At 36.7% G+C, this 18,427-nt stretch overlaps 1 protein-coding gene across 1 annotated transcript in view; it reads left to right on the top strand.

Annotated features, from left to right (window-relative positions):
* LOC136037733 (transforming growth factor beta receptor type 3-like) overlaps window positions 1–18,427 on the top strand; it is a 167,412-nt gene that overhangs the window by 61,579 nt on the left and 87,406 nt on the right. The window contains exons 3-4 of the mRNA XM_065720508.1: window positions 2,044–2,171; window positions 15,689–15,871. Of these exons, the coding sequence (XP_065576580.1) occupies window positions 2,044–2,171; window positions 15,689–15,871 (311 nt within the window). The remainder of the gene's footprint in view (window positions 1–2,043; window positions 2,172–15,688; window positions 15,872–18,427) is intronic.

The following is an 18,427-nucleotide window of genomic DNA, read 5'->3' as shown; positions in this document are numbered from 1 at the left end:
CAATGGAAACAACATGACTTTATACTCTTACGAGGAGGAGCATTTTTGGAAGTGTAACAATAGGTCATGTTTGAAAAAAGTCAATTTGCGTGTAAATACGGGGTTCGAAAACAGTAGAGTTCTGCTTTCATTTCTGCGTTCTGGGTACATAATTCTAAGTTGTTATTTTACAATTTTCCTAATAAAGTATTATATTTTCATCATATTTTGTTTTATTTCATTAGCTTTATCAAAAGTTTGAGCTATATATTTGCACATTAAGGGGGAGGGCTGGGGTTCATTATATCAAATACCTAACTTAACGTAACCTAACCACCTCTATATATAAAATATTTGATTAAAATTACCTGCATCGTAGTCTGTTTCACGAAAGAACCTAACTTCCCTTATTAAGTGTGTTCTAAATAATACACAAGTACCATAATATTTTCCCTTAACAACCTGTCATTCCTTGGATCTTCTTCTTCATTTCGTTGTACAATGTTTAACGTCGAGAGTCTGAATTAACCTCAGTCAAAACTTTGGAGGGCGTTCCAGCTAGCGAATTACCATAAATGATCATTCATTACTTCCATGCATCTTCCAGCATCCTAACATGGTGAATAATAACAAATTCAGTCATTGCTCAGAATCAGGAAAAGGGCTAGCAATGCAGTCTCTTCAGCGTTTACAATAATGCGAGTGGGTCAGCAATTGTTACTTTACAATTTAGAGCAAATATGGCAAAAAACTATTAGTTATTATTATTGGATCCTGGTACGCACCTTTATAGGTACCTTTAATCGAAATCGACTTACAAAAGTGCTTCGAGCCTTTCAAGGTCAGAGTATACTTCTGCTTTAAGGGTTCTCCAGTCTCTGCCACATGGTGTAACAGATTGGTATGCTACTTCTTCTTCCACGTGAGGTAACTTCTGCCACGCCTCTTCGCACCACACATGGTACACATCTTTTTTTAAACTGGGAACTTTTCTTTTCTGACTGCAAATATGTTTATTGATAACCAATGTCTTATAAAATCAGCGTTTTAGAAAATATAAAAGAGGAGATATCGACTTCCTGAACATGGCTCGTCATTTGAATAAAAAAAAAATTAAACATGTCTCATACCAAATTACTAGTAAAAATTACGCGTCAAGAAGGCTGAGTATAATCCATCAAAAATGAATCTTATCGATTTTCTATTACAAAGACAACACTCCATATTTGTTACCTGATAGGTGGGTTCTCAGACGATTTACCAATGGGCCGAGGGAACTAATATGTACATGAATTCATTCTCGAATTGCCGTGCACAAGCCTGTAAACGCCAAGAATAAGCAAATCACCTGAACATATAAAGAAATTACACGAAAAATATTAAGAAAAAAGTAAAGATTTGTACTGTAAGTATGGGCTCAAAGTCCCCTCTCCTCAGAATGTGTGTCCAGTCACAATCACTAACAGTTCATTTGTGAGTTCATTTAACGGCTACCCTCCAAATGTTTTTTTTTTTTTTTTTTTTGCTGCGGATTATCTCCTATGTTATTTATGGCCGTAGATAAAACAATAAGCCGAACAAAAATGTGATCCGATCCCACCTTCTATGGCAAATAAGAAAAAGAGTGAGGTCACGTTCTAAGGATGAAGAAGGAGAGTTTGACGAAAATTGTGCTTTTTAGCAATCATAAGATCCCAAACGAAAAGCTAAACGTCCTCAAGTAAAGAAGCCAAAGGGGGCTCCCTGAAGTCTCGAGATTTCATCTTAAATGTTTATATTTAATACATCTTAATTTTAATGTTTAATGCATCTTAATTTAATGTTTAATGGTAATGCATCTTTAATTTAATGTTTAGTGCCTTTTTTGTGTATAGAGGGTTTAAATAAATAAATATTATTATTATTATTATTATTATTATTATTATTATTATTATTATTATGTAATTTGTAGGGTTTTTTTTGGCACAGATTAAAATTTTTTTAATCTGTGCCCGACAGATATCTCGGGGGCGGAATGAGAGGAATTCCTTATGTTTAAAATAAAATTCAATCAAATTTTTCCAGGCCCGGACTTGTGTGTGATCCATACCCCACTAGAAACGAAATATATGTCAGCGTGGTTGAACCAACGAAATGTTGTTGCAAATGGTTGTTGGGGCACAGTGAAACCTCAAGACTTTCTTGAAGAAGAGGTGAGTTTAATATTTTTTAGTTTTTGAACGAATGGTTTAAAATTTCTTAGTTGCTACAATTTAATTATTATAGTTTTGGTCAAGGGCATCCAATGAGAAGGGCAGGAAGCCCTTGTAAGAAATGAAGATAGTTTTATCAAACCCAGCCCCCTCCCCCCATAGAAGGTAAAAAACTTATGTATATGTCCTTCATCGCCATTTCATTTTTCTTTAAACACATTGGAATTGATGGAATTAATTCCAATGGGAATAAGTTTTTTTATGACTATGTTCGGTCATGATATTCTGCCATGAAAAAAATTCCATTTTGAAAATCTACACATTTCTTTGGAAAAATTTTCATTCAATACCTACTTCTGTTTCCTTGTAGATTTCGGTAGCTATCCGTAGATGGGTTTGAAATTTGATTAAAATTACCTTTATCTGAAGATGTGTTACCTTTTATAAAAAAAAAATAATTTTGGTTCAGTTCTCTTTTATTTCAGTTCACTTTATTTATAAATCAAATACATTTAACTAATATGCAAATACCCGCCCAAAGAAAGACACGAAAAAGCACTTGCGACTGAACAGGTACATAAAACTAATTTTCTAACCTCCTGATTCTATAAAGGTGTTCTAATCCGTGATTTAGCGTGCTTGCATATAACCGAGGGTGCTTGCATTAATTTTCCTTAAAGAAGAGGTAGATACAAACACATTTGGGAAGAGGAGGGGAGAGACAAATCACTATTTTGTGGGAGAAAAGTCAGATTTTGTTAAATACTGCAAAACTTGTGTACCGCCTTGCTCGTGTGAAGGAATTTTTTTTTGGGGGGGGATTAAATATTAAACAACAGTAGGCAAATTGGAAATTATTGGGAGGGTTGAGCATTTTTAAGGTAGTCCTGCAGCCTCTCTCTGTACACGCCTTGCAGCCTCCCTGGCCTGCTCTGTTCATTATTGCATATAATTTAGAAACCATAAACAACCTTTGGGAACGTCATATTTATTTTGAGGTATCACAGGCCATAAATTACGTTCCCCTTTCTTTAAAGACATGGTTTCCGTGGCAACCTACGGGGAAATAGTTTCCCCATTGAAAATGCAATTATTTCAATGTTAGTGACTGTATTTTCTTGTTAGTCCCTTGGTATTCCAGTGCCGTACAACCGTGGAAATCAGACCGTTCTTGGTAATTAACGGTAAGTAAAGAGTGACCCGTGTCGAAAGGAACCGAAACTCTAAAGATCTAATAACAACAAATACGCCCTGATTTTCATGACAGATTCCATAAATGTAAAATTCATTTCTTTTGAGTTCTAAAACTATTGGCATTAATGAACGATTATGATCTTAGAAAAGGAAAAAATCCCCCCAAATTGGGTGTAACTTAGTGTAATCTATGCCCATCAAATTAACGGAATTTTCAGAATAATTTATGATTTTTTATGTTTTCACATTCTCTTTCATTTCATTATCGGAAAATTTATTTTCACACATAGTTTCTGTTTGTTTTTAATATCATAACGAGGACTCTCTTCAAGTCAGGGTAAATGTACAATACAACCGCAATTATGGGATTGTAGGCCTCTATGTAACAAAACCACGATTATGAGCACTGGACTCCAAAAAAGGTTTATCACATCGTACTTATGTCTATGTTTTGCTCAATTCTGAGCACCTAGGGATCCCACGTATTTGTATGAGCGTTTAACGATGACAAAACAGTCCATCGCGAAATTCACCTGAGGCACGGGGCCTGGGGCAGTTGCCTCGACGGCTTCCCTGATGAGTGGGGGCCACATCAAAATGTTGCCTACTACAATAGAGTTACAGTCAACAACTTCGATTATTTTGCTGTAATTCTAGCGATTTGGAAGGCGTTAATCGATTTTTCATACATATTAGAATGAATTCATCTCAGTGGACACGTAGTACACGTGTGGTCTAAGCTAATAGACATTTCACTTGACTCACATATCTTCATGGTGGTCTATCAGAGAAATAGAATCCAAGCAATCTCCATCGTCTCTAATCTGCCCAACCAGCGGTCAAGGCTGGGGATTCTGGCGACTGGATATCGTGCATTCTAGATCCACTCTCTGGCACACTTGCTTGAAAAGTCTAGATAGCCTATACCTTTTGTTTTGGTTGTGATAAGTATGGAAATTATAATACAACTACGAAAAATATCAGATTGGGGGAGCTTAAAATCTTGATGCGTGTCTGTCAACCATCATTCTATATCCGTCACTCACCATTATTCACAACTAACTAAAAATATTGGTGAGTGGCTCATTTTAGAGTTAAGTTTTTGGCTTTTAATACTTTTATCTCTGCTAATTTTGATTTCATTAGTTGTTGGTTTTTTCCGGCACTGTTAGATTTTTAATTCTTCAAATTTGGGCTTTTATTTCTTTTTCGCTTTCCGCATTGTTTGTTTGTCTTTTTGTTTTTAACTTGTTTGTTTCGTTCGCATTTTCGCTCAGAAAATATTTTTTTTGAACTTTCTTTCATAGAGCTAAAGAAGAAAGGCGGTTGCCCCTCTCGAAATATTTGTCTTGTTCCGCCTAGTATTTTTATTGGCCTTATAAAACCACACTCTCGATCTTCACTATGTTTATTTCTTTATTCTTTTTTCTGCCAGGCCAATGTGGCTTATGAAATTAACTTTTTAGCATGTTTGATAATGAGCACAATACACATATCAAGTTCAAAATTAGCAATAATTAATGCGAGTCTTCTCCCTCATGTTAACATTTGCCTCAACTATTGAAGCATCTTGGGAACAAAAGGAAATACCATATCACAATGTTGAAAGTAATATTTCCCCACGGGTAAAATATTTCGGCGAGGATTTATTATCTTTTATTATTTTCGATAAAAAAATAAAAAAAATAAAATAAAAGTCATGCAGACACTGGCAGATAAGACTTTCTGCAAATAATGTCAGCGAGTCATTAATAGATCAAATAGATATATATATATATATATATATATATATATATATATATATATATATATATATATATATATATATATATATATATATATATATATATAGGGCCAGAGCCGTTCACAGAGGTCAACCAGGGCAGCTGCCCCAGGCCCCGTTGATGGGGGGTTGCCCACTTCGATCAGATTTTTCAATTTGATTTGGCTTTTTTTGCTTATTTTTGAGTCAGCAGGGGGTGCTGTAATTTATTTAACTCTTGGGACCACTACCTCTAGGAACGGCTCTATATAGGGCATTTTATTTGTTTTCTTGTGCTTTTTTCTTTTTCTTGTACGACTCATACCGTTTTATATGTCATTCTTATCACAAAAGAGACATGGTCTGCTTATTAAACATAACAAGGGGATTTCTTGTTTCTCCTCTTTTAATTTAATCTCACTTGGTCCATTTTTCATAACTGCGTGTTTCGCTATCACGTTTTCCTTATTTGTTCTTGTAAGAGACGTTTCTATCTTGAGGCTGACTTGCCCTTGGTATCACTCCAAATATAAACTATCCATAATTCCTCGAAGGGATACTGCTAATCCTCTTCTACTCGTAGAGGGTTATTGTTTGATGGAAATGGAAAGTATTTTGATAGCGATTGCTGATATTTGCTGTAATCTAAAACGCAAAAATTCATATTTTTGCGTATAAGAATTTGAAGCCTTTTATATAGGATTCGTGAATATGATGAAATCGCTCAAGGAAATCCTTTCTTGAGGGGCGTCTCATCCTTCTTTTTGGGGGGAATTACGTAAATTTTCTTGTTATATATTTCAGTTGGCAACTTTGAACTTGTTGAATTTCACAGACTCTGAGCATCAGATTTTTTTTATATCTGTTGTTGTAAAAATACAGTCTTTTAGAGTTTTGGTTGCTATTGGCACGGGTTGCTCTTTACTTATCGTTTATTACTGCGAGCTGTTTAGTTCGGGTCTAGTCTGACTGATTATGGGGCATTTTCTACTAGAGACAAGTGACATGAGCTTTTAGAACTTGTATCATTATTTTTTTAAGGTGCATCTTCCCATCCGTATACCAACCTTTGTACAGGCCTCCATAACCGGAGGAGATCGTTTGGGGCCGTTACATAGGTAGGCCTAATCAAGACGGAAATTTAGTGGACACAAAGGTGAAGATCTTCTCACAGACTACCGGCGGCGCTGATCTCCATTTCATGGCCATTTAGCCAGGAAGTGCAGTGGGGGGGGGGGGGGTAGAAATTCTGTGCTTTCGCACACCCTTCCTGTTTACCTTCCCTAAATTTCTCCAGGCACCCATTAAGAACTGGATCGACTCTGGTCGAGCCTATCGATTCACTGACCCCCGTTCCAAACCAAATAACCAGTGACACCAGGACTTGAACCTCTGACGGTCCGGACAAAGGATTTCAAGTTTAGCGTCTAACCAATCGTCTAAGACGATTAGAGGATACAGAGATCTGTTGAAATTAGTATGCAGTCTACCCATTTCATCGGTAGCAGTGTTTTAACGCCACCGCGGTTTTCCGCGGAAAATTTTCATGCAAATTTTGGCAAAGAGAATGTAAGACAATTAAAAAGAATTTCGTATAGGAAATTCTGTCAAATCCCCTCAATGTAACATTCCCCGTGGAAAATTCACCCCCTCCCCCCGGAAATTTCCCTCTCCAAGGAATATTATCCCTATAAAAATCCACCCCACGCACAAATCCCACCCCCCAAAAATGTGTGTATACTTCCCTATAACAAATACTATACGTAAACAATGGACAAATTTCATAATTTAAAGGCCTCTCCCCGCGGACTGGGGGGGGGCATTTTACCCCTAAAGACAGAGTTATTTGCTCTTTCAACTGTACTGGACAAAATAGCAATATCAAAATCTTAGATCGGATAACTTTTGGGGGAAATGGGCGTAAGAGGGGGGCCAGTTGCCTTCCAGTCTTTTTTGTCACTTAAAGAGAGTACTAGAATAGAGAAAGGGTACTTAATTTCCGCTACAATGCAACCTCTCCTGATCTTCTAGGACAATTGTATTAATACGATCACCCCTGAAAAAAAAAAAAAAAAAAAAAAAAAAAAAAAAAAAAAAAAAAAAAAAAAAAAAAAAAAAAAAAAACATCCTTGATCTGTCTTGTAGCAAAAATAGCAAAAATCCATATTTTTGTATAGGTGTTACCACGCACTGTTGGAAAGAAGAAGTCGTTAATAAATTAATAATCTTGGTCGCGACATTCACTTTCACTGTCTCCGAACCAACATTTGTCATTAAATAGGCTATTGCTGTGAACATTTTTCTGTCATTTGGGCTAATGACAGGGCTATTTATGACCAAAAACCGTATTTGATCTAGCCCTTTTTCCTAGGGTAAATGCTTTATAATTGTTGTTGATTATAATCGAACTTGCTTGATCAAACAGTTCGTGGTAACGAATTGTAAGCAAGGAGCGATCCGGCTCAATAGTAACCGAAACTCTAAAAAACGGAATTTTGATACCAATAGATACATCGGAAGAATTGGATTTATATGCTGATTTCAAATATATAAGTTTCACCAAGTTTAGTCTTATCCATCAACTGTTAAGAACCTAAGAAAATTTGCCTTATTTTCGAAAAAAGGGGGAAACACCCTCTAAAGATCATGAAAATCACACCATCAGATTCAGCTATTAGAGAACCCTACTGTAGAGGTGTCAAGCCCCTATCTGTCAAAATGTGGAATTTTGTATTTTTTGTTAGAACAAAGATCACGGATGCGTGTTTATTTGTTGTTTTTTCTCCCAGGGTTGATTGTATCCGCCCAGTGGTCCGAAAATGTCGCTAGAGGGCTCATTCGAACTAAATTTAAAAGTTTTAGTGCCCTTTTTAAGTGGCGAAAAAATTTGAGGACAATTAGGCTCCTTCCCACTCTCATTTTTCCCGAAACACTGGGTCAAAATTTGAGATAGCCATTTTGTTCAGCATAGTCGAAAAATCTATTAACTATATCTTTGAGGATGACTTAATCGTCCACAGTATCCGGGGGAAGGGCTGCAAGTTGTGATCTTTGCCCATTTTTTACATGTAGTATTGGTTATTGGGGAGCATACAGACGTTTTCAGGGGTGATTTTTTCTAGGGGGGTCAAGGGAGGAGGTTACATGGAAGGATCTTTTCAAAGGGGAGGAGAATTTTTCCATGAAGGGAGCGCCATATTTTCCAGCATTATTTAAAAAACGATCAGAAATTATATTTAAAAAAAAGTTTTTCAACTGAAAGTAAGGAGCAACATTAAAACTTAAAACGAACAGAAATTGTTACGTACATGAGGGGGCTTGCCCCCTCGTCAATACCTTTAATTGGAACAAAATTCAATAAAGAATTGGAGCAAAATTCGAACTTGAGCGCAAAGACCGAGGTATTGACGAGCGGGGTGAACCTCCTCATATACATAATAATTTCTGTTAGTTTAAAGTTTTAATGCTGCTCCTTACTTTCAGTTGAAAAAATGGGTTTTCTTACTTAATTTTCAGTATGTGTAATCTATTGCTGTTGATGGTTTAATGATCGTAATAAAACAGCCTTTCTACATGGTAAACCATGTGTGTAGACCATTTCATAAGATGAAAATGTAAATACTAGTGAAACTGTAGTGAAAACTGTATAAATAGTGAAATAGTAAAATAGTATGTAGTATATAGTAAATAGTAAAATAGTAAAATAGTATATAGTAATAATAAAATAGTAAAATAGTGTTAAAAATTGTGAAAACTGCATGATGCGCACTTTTACCTTAAGTACAAAGGGCAGTGGACATAAAATCTAATTAGGTACGCTACTTGTTAATAATATGGAACACACCCAAGAAGTCAAGTTAGGATAATCCTAATGAAATATAACCTTCATATAAGCTTTAGTTTACATAATAATATAATTTGAGCTGTATATTTGCACACTAGGGGGAGGGGGTAAAGTATTTTGACAGCGCCCCTAACCTAAGCTAACCCTCTAATGTGCAAATATATAGCCCAAATTATACAAGTCCAATGCATTGTTTCATCCATCCCTTGTTTTTGTAGCTATGAAACTGGTTTTCTGAGATGTAACCTAGGCTTGATTCTTGAAGGTGTTTCCAGAACCGACAAGTACATGTAATTGTTTAAATTGGTTTAATACAAACTTATGTAACTATACGTATCTTTAAAAATTAGAAAAATCGAGATTCAATTTTTGATTAAGTTTTCCGTATACAATTATGCAGCTTTGTACTAGTGGACACCAAATTAAAAAAAAAAAAAGAACAAAAGAAATATGAGTGAAAAGTCAGCAAAAAATAAACTAACATTATATGGCACCAAAAAGCTTAAGAAGTTCTAGCTTTCTTTTCTGGACCAGCAGATTGCTGATGTTTGAATTTTTGCGGACCAAAAGCTTTTTCAAGTTAACTAATTAGTTTTGATTTGTTTTATGTTTTAACGCGATAACACTGACGAAAAGGTGATACTACTCAAAAAACTTGATAATTTTGAAATAATCATAAGAAAAATCATAGAAAATCGCGGCTTCAGAAATCTACCGTCTACCTTGTCACGGTGATTGCAATAAGGACGATGGCAAAATGTTCACACTTGCCTGCGGCGTGGAGGGATGCTAACTTCCCGCCACCTCGCTCGGAACGCCAAGCGTGCTGCACATTTCCGCTATGCTTGGCAGATTTCCGCCGTGCTTGACACAGTCTCCAAAACGCTTGGCACAGTTCTATCACACTTGGCATGCGCCACCTGGTGTACATGCTTTCTGAGAGAGAGAGCCACTCTTCCACGTGCGGATGCATCTTGCGCGTTGTTGTTCGTTTGTTGTTTGTTCGATGTACTCCTGGGCAGGCTGCCCACTGTGTACGGCTCATCGATTTTATCAGAGCCCTTCAGGGTGAAATGTGTTCCACATCTTGCTTGTTCTTGCATAGGTTTTAGCCGTTGACTTAATCCTTTTCTTCGAAAAAAAGATGTAGATCCAGTGGTGTCAATTCACAAAATGTAAGGGATGGGAATTTATTTTCAAAATTTAGGATGGGCAATGTTATTTTTTCGATTTTTTTATAAAAATGCCGAAAAAATATTTTTCCATGAAAATAACAAAAGAGAAATACTTTTGAAAATCCAAGGATGATGTTTGCTCCTTTCACGAATTGGTTCCATTTTGGATTTCCAAAGACCAAACACGTAAGCTGGAACTTATTTCCCTGCGTTAGCGCCTGCCAAAGATGACCACACAACACCCTCGACTTCTGGTCGTACGATTTGTCCAACCAAATTCATGAAATCTATTTGTTATCCTCGTTTGTATACCGTAATAGAAGCTGACGCAACCCCTTTTTGAGACCCACTTCCTGAATTACTTGAAATACACCTAATTTTAACCCTTTTGTCGGTAAGATATAGACAATTGCCTTTTGTGCCCATCCCAATTTGCCAAAATTAAACTTGGCGAGAGTGAGGCCTATAATTACCAAGTACCGCATATACACCAGAGTAAATTGACCGTGCAGTTTATCAGAGACATCACAAATAGCTTTGTGATACACAATAGTACTTAGAAGGTACTCTGGTTTTGTTTTTATTAGATCTAAATTGTCAAAAATCTGTTCTTGTAGTGCTGTAGACTTCCTGAGTCAGATTTTAGGCACAAACTTATATATATATCAAATACTTGATAGTTCAATTTATCAATGGTGTGATAATGTGTTGTAACACAATGACAAAAGGCTGTTGGTATGTTGATTAATATAGCAATTTTGAAATTATGATTTATGATTTAATTAACTTCAAAAAACTTTTTACATTTTAAATTGCATCGTAGTCTTTAGTCTTTCGCAATAAAACCTGCCGGAACCGCTCATTCGCATCTGTTTACCGACTGATTATTCTAAAAGTTAGATGAGGCACTAAGAGGTACGAACTACATTCTTATATAAGAAAAATGGTACTTCCGTACGATCCAGAACACACTCAAGAAGTGAAGTTAGGTTAATCCTAATAAAATATACCAAAATATAATGAAAATATAATACTTTAGTTTATATAATAGTATAATTTGGGCAATATATTTGCACATTAGGGGGGGGGGGGTTAAAATAACCTAACCTTACCTCCTCCCGCTAATGTGCAAATATATAGACCAAATTTTAAAAGTCTGATGTGTTCTGTCCCGTTATTTGTCTGTGTGGCTATGAAGCCTGAAATATACCAAAATATAATGAAAATATAATACTTTAGTTTATATTATAATATAATTCAGGCAATATATTTGCACATTGGGGGATGTGGGGTAAAGTAACCTAAACTTACCCCCCCCCCTCACGCTAATGTGCAAATATAAGCCCAAATTTTACAAGTCTAATGCGTTCTATCACCCGTTATTTGTCTGTGTGGCTATGAAACCGGTTTTTATAGATCGTACATTCAGCTAACTTCTCGAGTGTGTTCTGGATTGTGCGAAGTACCAAAAAAAGGACTACGTCGTAAAAGAAAAACAACTTATTCTATAATAATTAAACTAACTTATTTTATAATCAACAAAGCTTTTACATTCGTAAAATAAATGTTCACATTAACAACCCAATCATAAATAAAAATAGATGAGGAAGACTAATTGGTGGTGGGTAATGTTTTTGCATGTATCTGTAAAATGAATATATCTTATCTTCTTCCGGACTAGCTGTCGAATTTACTACCGTTTTGAGGATTTCATATTGAGGAAGTTCCACGAAATTTTACAAAATTTGGCGATAAATTTCTATTAGCTATTTGAAAATAATGTCATTTTTTAAATAAATAAATATAGTCGCAAATTTGATGGCAGGCCGTTAAGCCTCTACAGAACAAAAATCTTAATTTGCATTTCTTCTAAATTTGCACAAGAAGAAAATGTCACTTGAATAATATTTATCAACTTCCTTCTTGAATGTCAGTAGGTTTGTGGAGCAGATTACTCTTTCTGGTAAGTTGTTCCAATGCTGAACAACTCGGTTGCCGAAAGTCCATCGGCCCATGTCCTTGTAAAAGCGTTCCGTACTCACTTTATACTGATGTCCTCGAAGATGATTTTTATTGAACTGCACGATTCTCTGAGCTTGTACGTTATCATAGGCTCCATCGCAGAGCTTGTACATTTCAATAAGATCACCACGATGGAATCTATAGGCGAGGGTTGGGATTTCAAGCTTTCTAAGCCTCTCTTCGTAGGGAAGGGAGCGTAACCTGGGAGAGAATTTAGTTATCCTCCTCTGAACATTTTCGAGAGCATCTATGTCCTTGTTGTAGTATGGTCTTGTAGAACAATGTCCATACTCAAGAATCGGGCGGACAAGGGACTTATAGAGCGTAGCAAGCATTTTGTCGTCCTCACACGAGAAGTTTCTTCTGATCATACCAGCAACTTTTGAAGCCTTCTTGACGACAGCTTCATAGTGGCTACTGAAGTTCAGTTCAGAATCCACTAAGATGCCTAGGTCTCTTTCTTCTTTACTAAGAGTGAGTGCAGCAGAACCAAGAGGTATGAGGATGAAAACTTTTGTGGACCCAGAGTGGGGATATGACTTTTCTGGGTATTGATTTCCATGATCCACTTCTTCATCCAGTCATCGATTCGTTGGAGATCCGCCTGCAGGTGGTGAATGTCTTCACATGACGAGATGACACGATAGAGCTTTGTGTCGTCCGCGTAGAGAAGGATGTCAGATTCAACTAGGTCGTTGAACTAGCAACAGCAACAGCACAGGTCGTAGCACAGCAACGACCCCTCAACTAGGTCGTTGAAGAGAACGAAAAAAAAAATGAAGATACGAAATTGCATTTTTTAAGGTCTAAGCTGTGGAATCTTTTGAATTTTTTCTATAAAGATGAGAAGTGTGTTTATCCAAACGTGTGACACCAAGTTTTCAGAGACTATATCTTGTTTCCAGCCGTTTTTTTGCGTCTTAATATGTTTTTCAAGCGAAATATTCCAACAGCTCTCTATCCTAACAAAACGATTTTATATTATATTTCATTGATAAACCTTCACAAAATTCCACTTCTAATTTTGGAATTTGCCATAGCTCCTGGTTAGTTCTCATGCTATAATTGAATATCTATGCAAATTTGTAGTCATTTTAAGATCGAGCTTTGGCAAGTCACCTTCGGGTTGGGTTCGTATGGGAACAATATTGTATGACATAGTTTTAATAAATCAATGGTACAGTTAAGAAACAAAAATCTGTGAACCTTTTAAAAATAAGAATTCAAAAATATTCTTCAGTGTTGAAACGATTTGATAGTTCTCGTTAATAGTTGAAAATCTATTAACTTATATGTTTTAAGCCTAAAAAGTTTTAAGCTTATATGGTAAATGATTATTTGTTTTTTCTCCTGCTTTTTATCATTTTACCGTGTATATAATGTTGGCTAGCAGCTCATATTCAGGACTGGAATGAACTTCAGTAAGAGTCTGGTTTATGGCCTCTTATGAACTGAATTGATAAAAATTTCCGGCGTTATTTTTTATTATTACTACTTTTTATTGATTTTCTCTAGCCTCACAAACTCATCTCTTTTTTGTTAATAAACTTGCAGTTGACACACCTGTCAACAACCAGAAAAAAAGCAAAAATTTGCGGAAGTGATAGGCGACCATTTTCTCTTGAGTAGCAGTAAAACAACACAGTTAATTATATTCGTCTAAAAAGGCCGGCTTATAATTCACACTATAACAAATGTCTCTCGCTCAGGGGCATATACAAGATTTTTTAGGGAGTAGGGTTTACGAAATCATTTTTTCGGGGGACTTTAAGAAAAAACTTTAAAAATGCATCAAATTTTCATTTTTGTTACGTTTTTATGAGTCGGAAAAACATTTGGGGGGGGGGTTCACACCCCCAATCCCCTCCCTGGATACAGCCTTGATCCCGCTCTATATTTTCGGGATATATTTCAAGCACTAGTGCAATTTTTGGGTGGGGGTGAGACCAGTTTTGAAAGAGAAAACCACAATCCGAAAATTATAGGTTTATAAATTCTAGGAGACATCTCGAGAAGTCAGTAAATGCCTAGTTTTTTTCGAGGGGGGTGCGAATTGACTCGTGAAATCATCAGACTTTTTAACAGAATTATTGTGAATATTCTGCTTTCAAACCACTACATTTGCAAACATTGGATAGTCTCGTTTTTAATTAAAATTCTTTTTTTAAACCTACCCAGGCGAGGAGTCATGTCCTAGCTTTCTCGTATTTGTACCTTCAGCATAAAGAAGCAGGAACAGACCCTGAGACGCTGACGTCAAGATAAAATATAGGCAGGGAGGTACAGGAAGCAGTTTTGAAGAAAAGTTGCGCAATTCAGGGGGCATCGTCGAGGCTGTTAAGTCGGTTTTACTTTCGACAAATAGTACGCAACCCCTTGCACCGAGGTGATTTCCCTTCTTCTGTTGCAATTCTGTGAAGATTTACGGCAAATCAAAGGGCTCTTTGATAAGGGATTGTTTATTAGACAAGGGAAAGCAGGTGTGGCGTTTATATTTAAAGCAGACACAAGAGTGCTTTTTTCGAATAAAGCCCCTCTGTGAACACATTGTATTTTGTCTTGTACTCTTGAACAAAACTTCTAGATATATTCAACCTCTATGTCAGTTCATGCTCAGGGATAACCTGGGGTAGAGATAGACAAAGAAGGTGCTTTTGTCTCTTGTTGGAGGCGGATATACGGCCCAAAGCACCCTTGACAGCAGGGAACCAGTGTCAAGTGGTCAGTTTGGTTGGAATAAAGAATTGTTGTACTATGTAATAATGAAGATGAATGTTGAGAAGCACGACTTTTTAAGAGATAAGGAGGAGGGGCAAATAATATAAGGTCTACCACTCGCATAATTAGTAGTTTAGATTTAGAAACTATTTTTTTGCAACATTTTAATTTCTTTTGAATATGTATATACGTGTTAAAGCTTCTGTATATAAAAAAGTGAAAAGTACGCTTAGCCTACATTTCTTTAGCTTATGATTACAAACTACACACTTATTACGGGTAGAAACAGTGGAAACAACTTTGTTCAAAAACAGAAAAAAAAAAATCGATGCAATTAAAAATTCAATTAAAAATTCAATTAAATCAATTAAAAATTCAACAAAACTGTGTTCCGTTTGACGATATTGCCTTTATTCAGCTGTCAGTGTCTATAGAAAAAGTTTACCTTTCAAGGGAAATCCTCATACTGATAGCCTAAAGATCCGATTTCAATAAAATACAAAAGTTTATAAATAACTATACCCAGGGAATATAAATCTTAAAGCAGGTGTACCTAGGGGGTGTTACCGGTTTTGACAACCCCCCCACCGCTTAAATATTTCTGTGACTCGTAAAAATGTAAAAATACTATTTCTCAATATATATATATATATATATATATATATATATATATATATATATATATATATATATATATATATATATATATATATATATATATATATATATCAGTAACGCTTTTGCCCAATTATGTTATTCTTAATTATGGGATAAATATTAATTTATTAACTTCTAATTTTAGATCCATATACTAAGGGTAAATCATCCCTTAAATGAAATTGAATTGAAGCTGGAAGGTGAATGGTTTACATCCTCTGATGGCCCTCCGTCAAAACTGATTATATTATTGGATTCTTCGTCGCCCCTTCCCTGGAAGATAAAAGGACATAGTCCCGTCCATAATGGTCGCAATGTTACTCTCCTGGTAAGATCAATCTTCTAACTATATTTCCGATTTTGTAGATAATCGGGGAAGCCCACTGGTACACCCCGTCTTAATTGTTATACCTGCTTCTCTAAGTGTTGAATAATCGTGATAAAGACCCTCCAGTTTTGGACAATATCGTGAATAAATTATTGGCGCTAATAACACTCAAGTATACTACTACTACTACTGCTAATAACTCACTGCAGCACCAAGCCGCCTGAGGCCAACACAGCTACGCACGCTCCTCCTCCAACCTAATCTATTTAAAGCCTCCCTCTTTACACCCTCCCAGGAAGTTCCCATTTCCTTTAAATCTTTATTTATGACATCCTCCCAACCCAGACAAGGACGACCTGCTTTCCGTGTAGCCCCAGACGGTTGGCCAAAAAGGACAATCTTCGGTAATCTGTCATCCTTCATCCGTAGAACGTGGCCTAGCCATCTCAACCTTTCTTTCATTATAGCCCCAGAAAGCGGGATTGAACCACACTTTTCGTTCAACCTACTGTTTGAAATACGGTCAGTCAGCCGGGTACCCAGAACAATCCGTAGGCAATTTCTCTGGAAAAAATCTAGTAAATTTTCATCTGCTTTTCGGAGTGCCCATGCTTCAGAGCCATATTTGACCACTGTCATCACTGTAGCTTCCAATATTCTAATCTTGGTTTGTAGACTTATCTTTCTATTCTTCCAAACTTTTTTTAACTGTGAAAAAACACCCTGGGCCTTAGCTATTCTACTTTTACCATCTTCACTGCTCCCACCATCTTTACTAATAATAATACCAAGGTAACTGAAGCTCCCAACCTGATCAATCTTTTCGTTACCTAATGTCACCTGTTCATATTCACTTATTCCTAGCCTTAGTGACTTAGTCTTCTTAACATTAATTTTCAAGCCTATTTTAGCACCCTGAACTCGTAAAACCTCTAAAAATTCATTCATTTTGCTCACACTTTCATCTAATATGCTTAAATCATCAGCATAATCTAAGTCCAGGAGCGTTCTTATTCCCCATTTGATTCCATGGTCTCCAATTGCCTTTCCTGTGCTCCTTAAGACGAAGTCCATCAAAATGATCCATATAAAGGGGGATAGAACACAACCCTGCTTAACTCCTGATTTAATACAAAACCAGTTGCTAACCTCATTTCCTACCTTAACGGCAGCAGTATTATTCTCGTACATAGCGCAAATCACTTTAATGTATTTTTCAGGTATACCATATAACGACAAGACCTTTGTTAACGCTGTTCTATCAACAGAATCGAAAGCTTGCTCATAATCGATAAAACTGAGGACCAAAGGTGTTTGACAACGAAGGGACTTCTCAATTATTAACCTAAGAGTGAAAACATGGTCGACACATCCTCTACCTTTTCTAAAACCGCATTGTTCTTCCCTTATACTGCACAGTTTTGTCACACTCTGTAAGGTTACCGCCACGTTTGGCACGCAACCCTTTCAGTTTCATCCACGTTTGGCATTTTCGACCCTTTCAGTTTGGATTCCGACCTCCTCGGCTGCTCCCACGCTTTGTCTCCCGTCGCAAATTCATTGATTGATGCTGAAGCACCAGGGGAAAGTCTCGTGCTCTCTGGTCATGATGTGTGTAAAGCTTGTGACTCTGATTCACGCAGCTGTGTTACTGCACGCCGCAAAACGTGGGGTAAGCCCTTCCTATATTAAAGTCCTTCGAGATATTTACTCTCGTCTTAAAGCCCGCCTGATAATTCACTCTTCGTCTAAAGCTGACGGCTCTCAATTATCCTACACTCCATGTCAGTACCCACTCACTCTCGATATTTTTGTTAAACCGGAGAAAGGTACCCGTCAAGGTGCCATTTCTTCCCCTTAACTTCATTAATGGAATTCTTGACGCTTAGTCAGCCGCTCCATCGTCTTTCATCCTCACCGGTCTTAATTTGGGATCATCTTATATGCACTTTGCGGGCGATGTTCTGAATTTGAGTCGTAGTGTCCAATGAATTGTGGGGTTCTTATATCGCTACCATCTGTGTATGCGAAGCTGGCCTCGATTTCAATGCCCAAAAGTCAGAAGTCTTTTTCTTTAACTGGAAGCAAGAGCCACCAGTGGACTCCCTCTCGGGAACAGTAGGATCAAGCCATCTGATCACACTACTTATCTTGGACTTCCCATTGGCTCATCAATAAGGCTTGGACGGCAACTCTTGATAGCTTTGAACGCTAGACCGGGCTTTCGTTTGCATATTTTGTTCTGAATAAGATACGGTTCAACCATCGTCTTCATTCGAAACTATTCGCTTCCGCTGCCTTGCCGAATTATCTGCACATTGCACCTTTCTGGAAATTATTAACAAATTCAGGCAACTCAAAACTTCGTTCAGTTTTCTGTCGTTTCATGAAATATCTCTTACGTTTTCCCCTATTGACCCGCATTTCTTATCTAGTGAGAAAATTTAACATTTTTGACCCCATTATTGTCGTGGAAAAGCAAGCTTCTATTGTATGGTTTCCGTCTATCAAAACTGAACCATCTTCTGACATCGGAATCGACACGGTAATTTGTTG

The sequence above is a fragment of the Artemia franciscana genome, chromosome 17 (assembly GCF_032884065.1).
Source record: "Artemia franciscana chromosome 17, ASM3288406v1, whole genome shotgun sequence".
Classification (NCBI taxonomy): domain Eukaryota; kingdom Metazoa; phylum Arthropoda; class Branchiopoda; order Anostraca; family Artemiidae; genus Artemia; species Artemia franciscana.
This window is presented reverse-complemented; position numbering and strand designations above follow the sequence as displayed.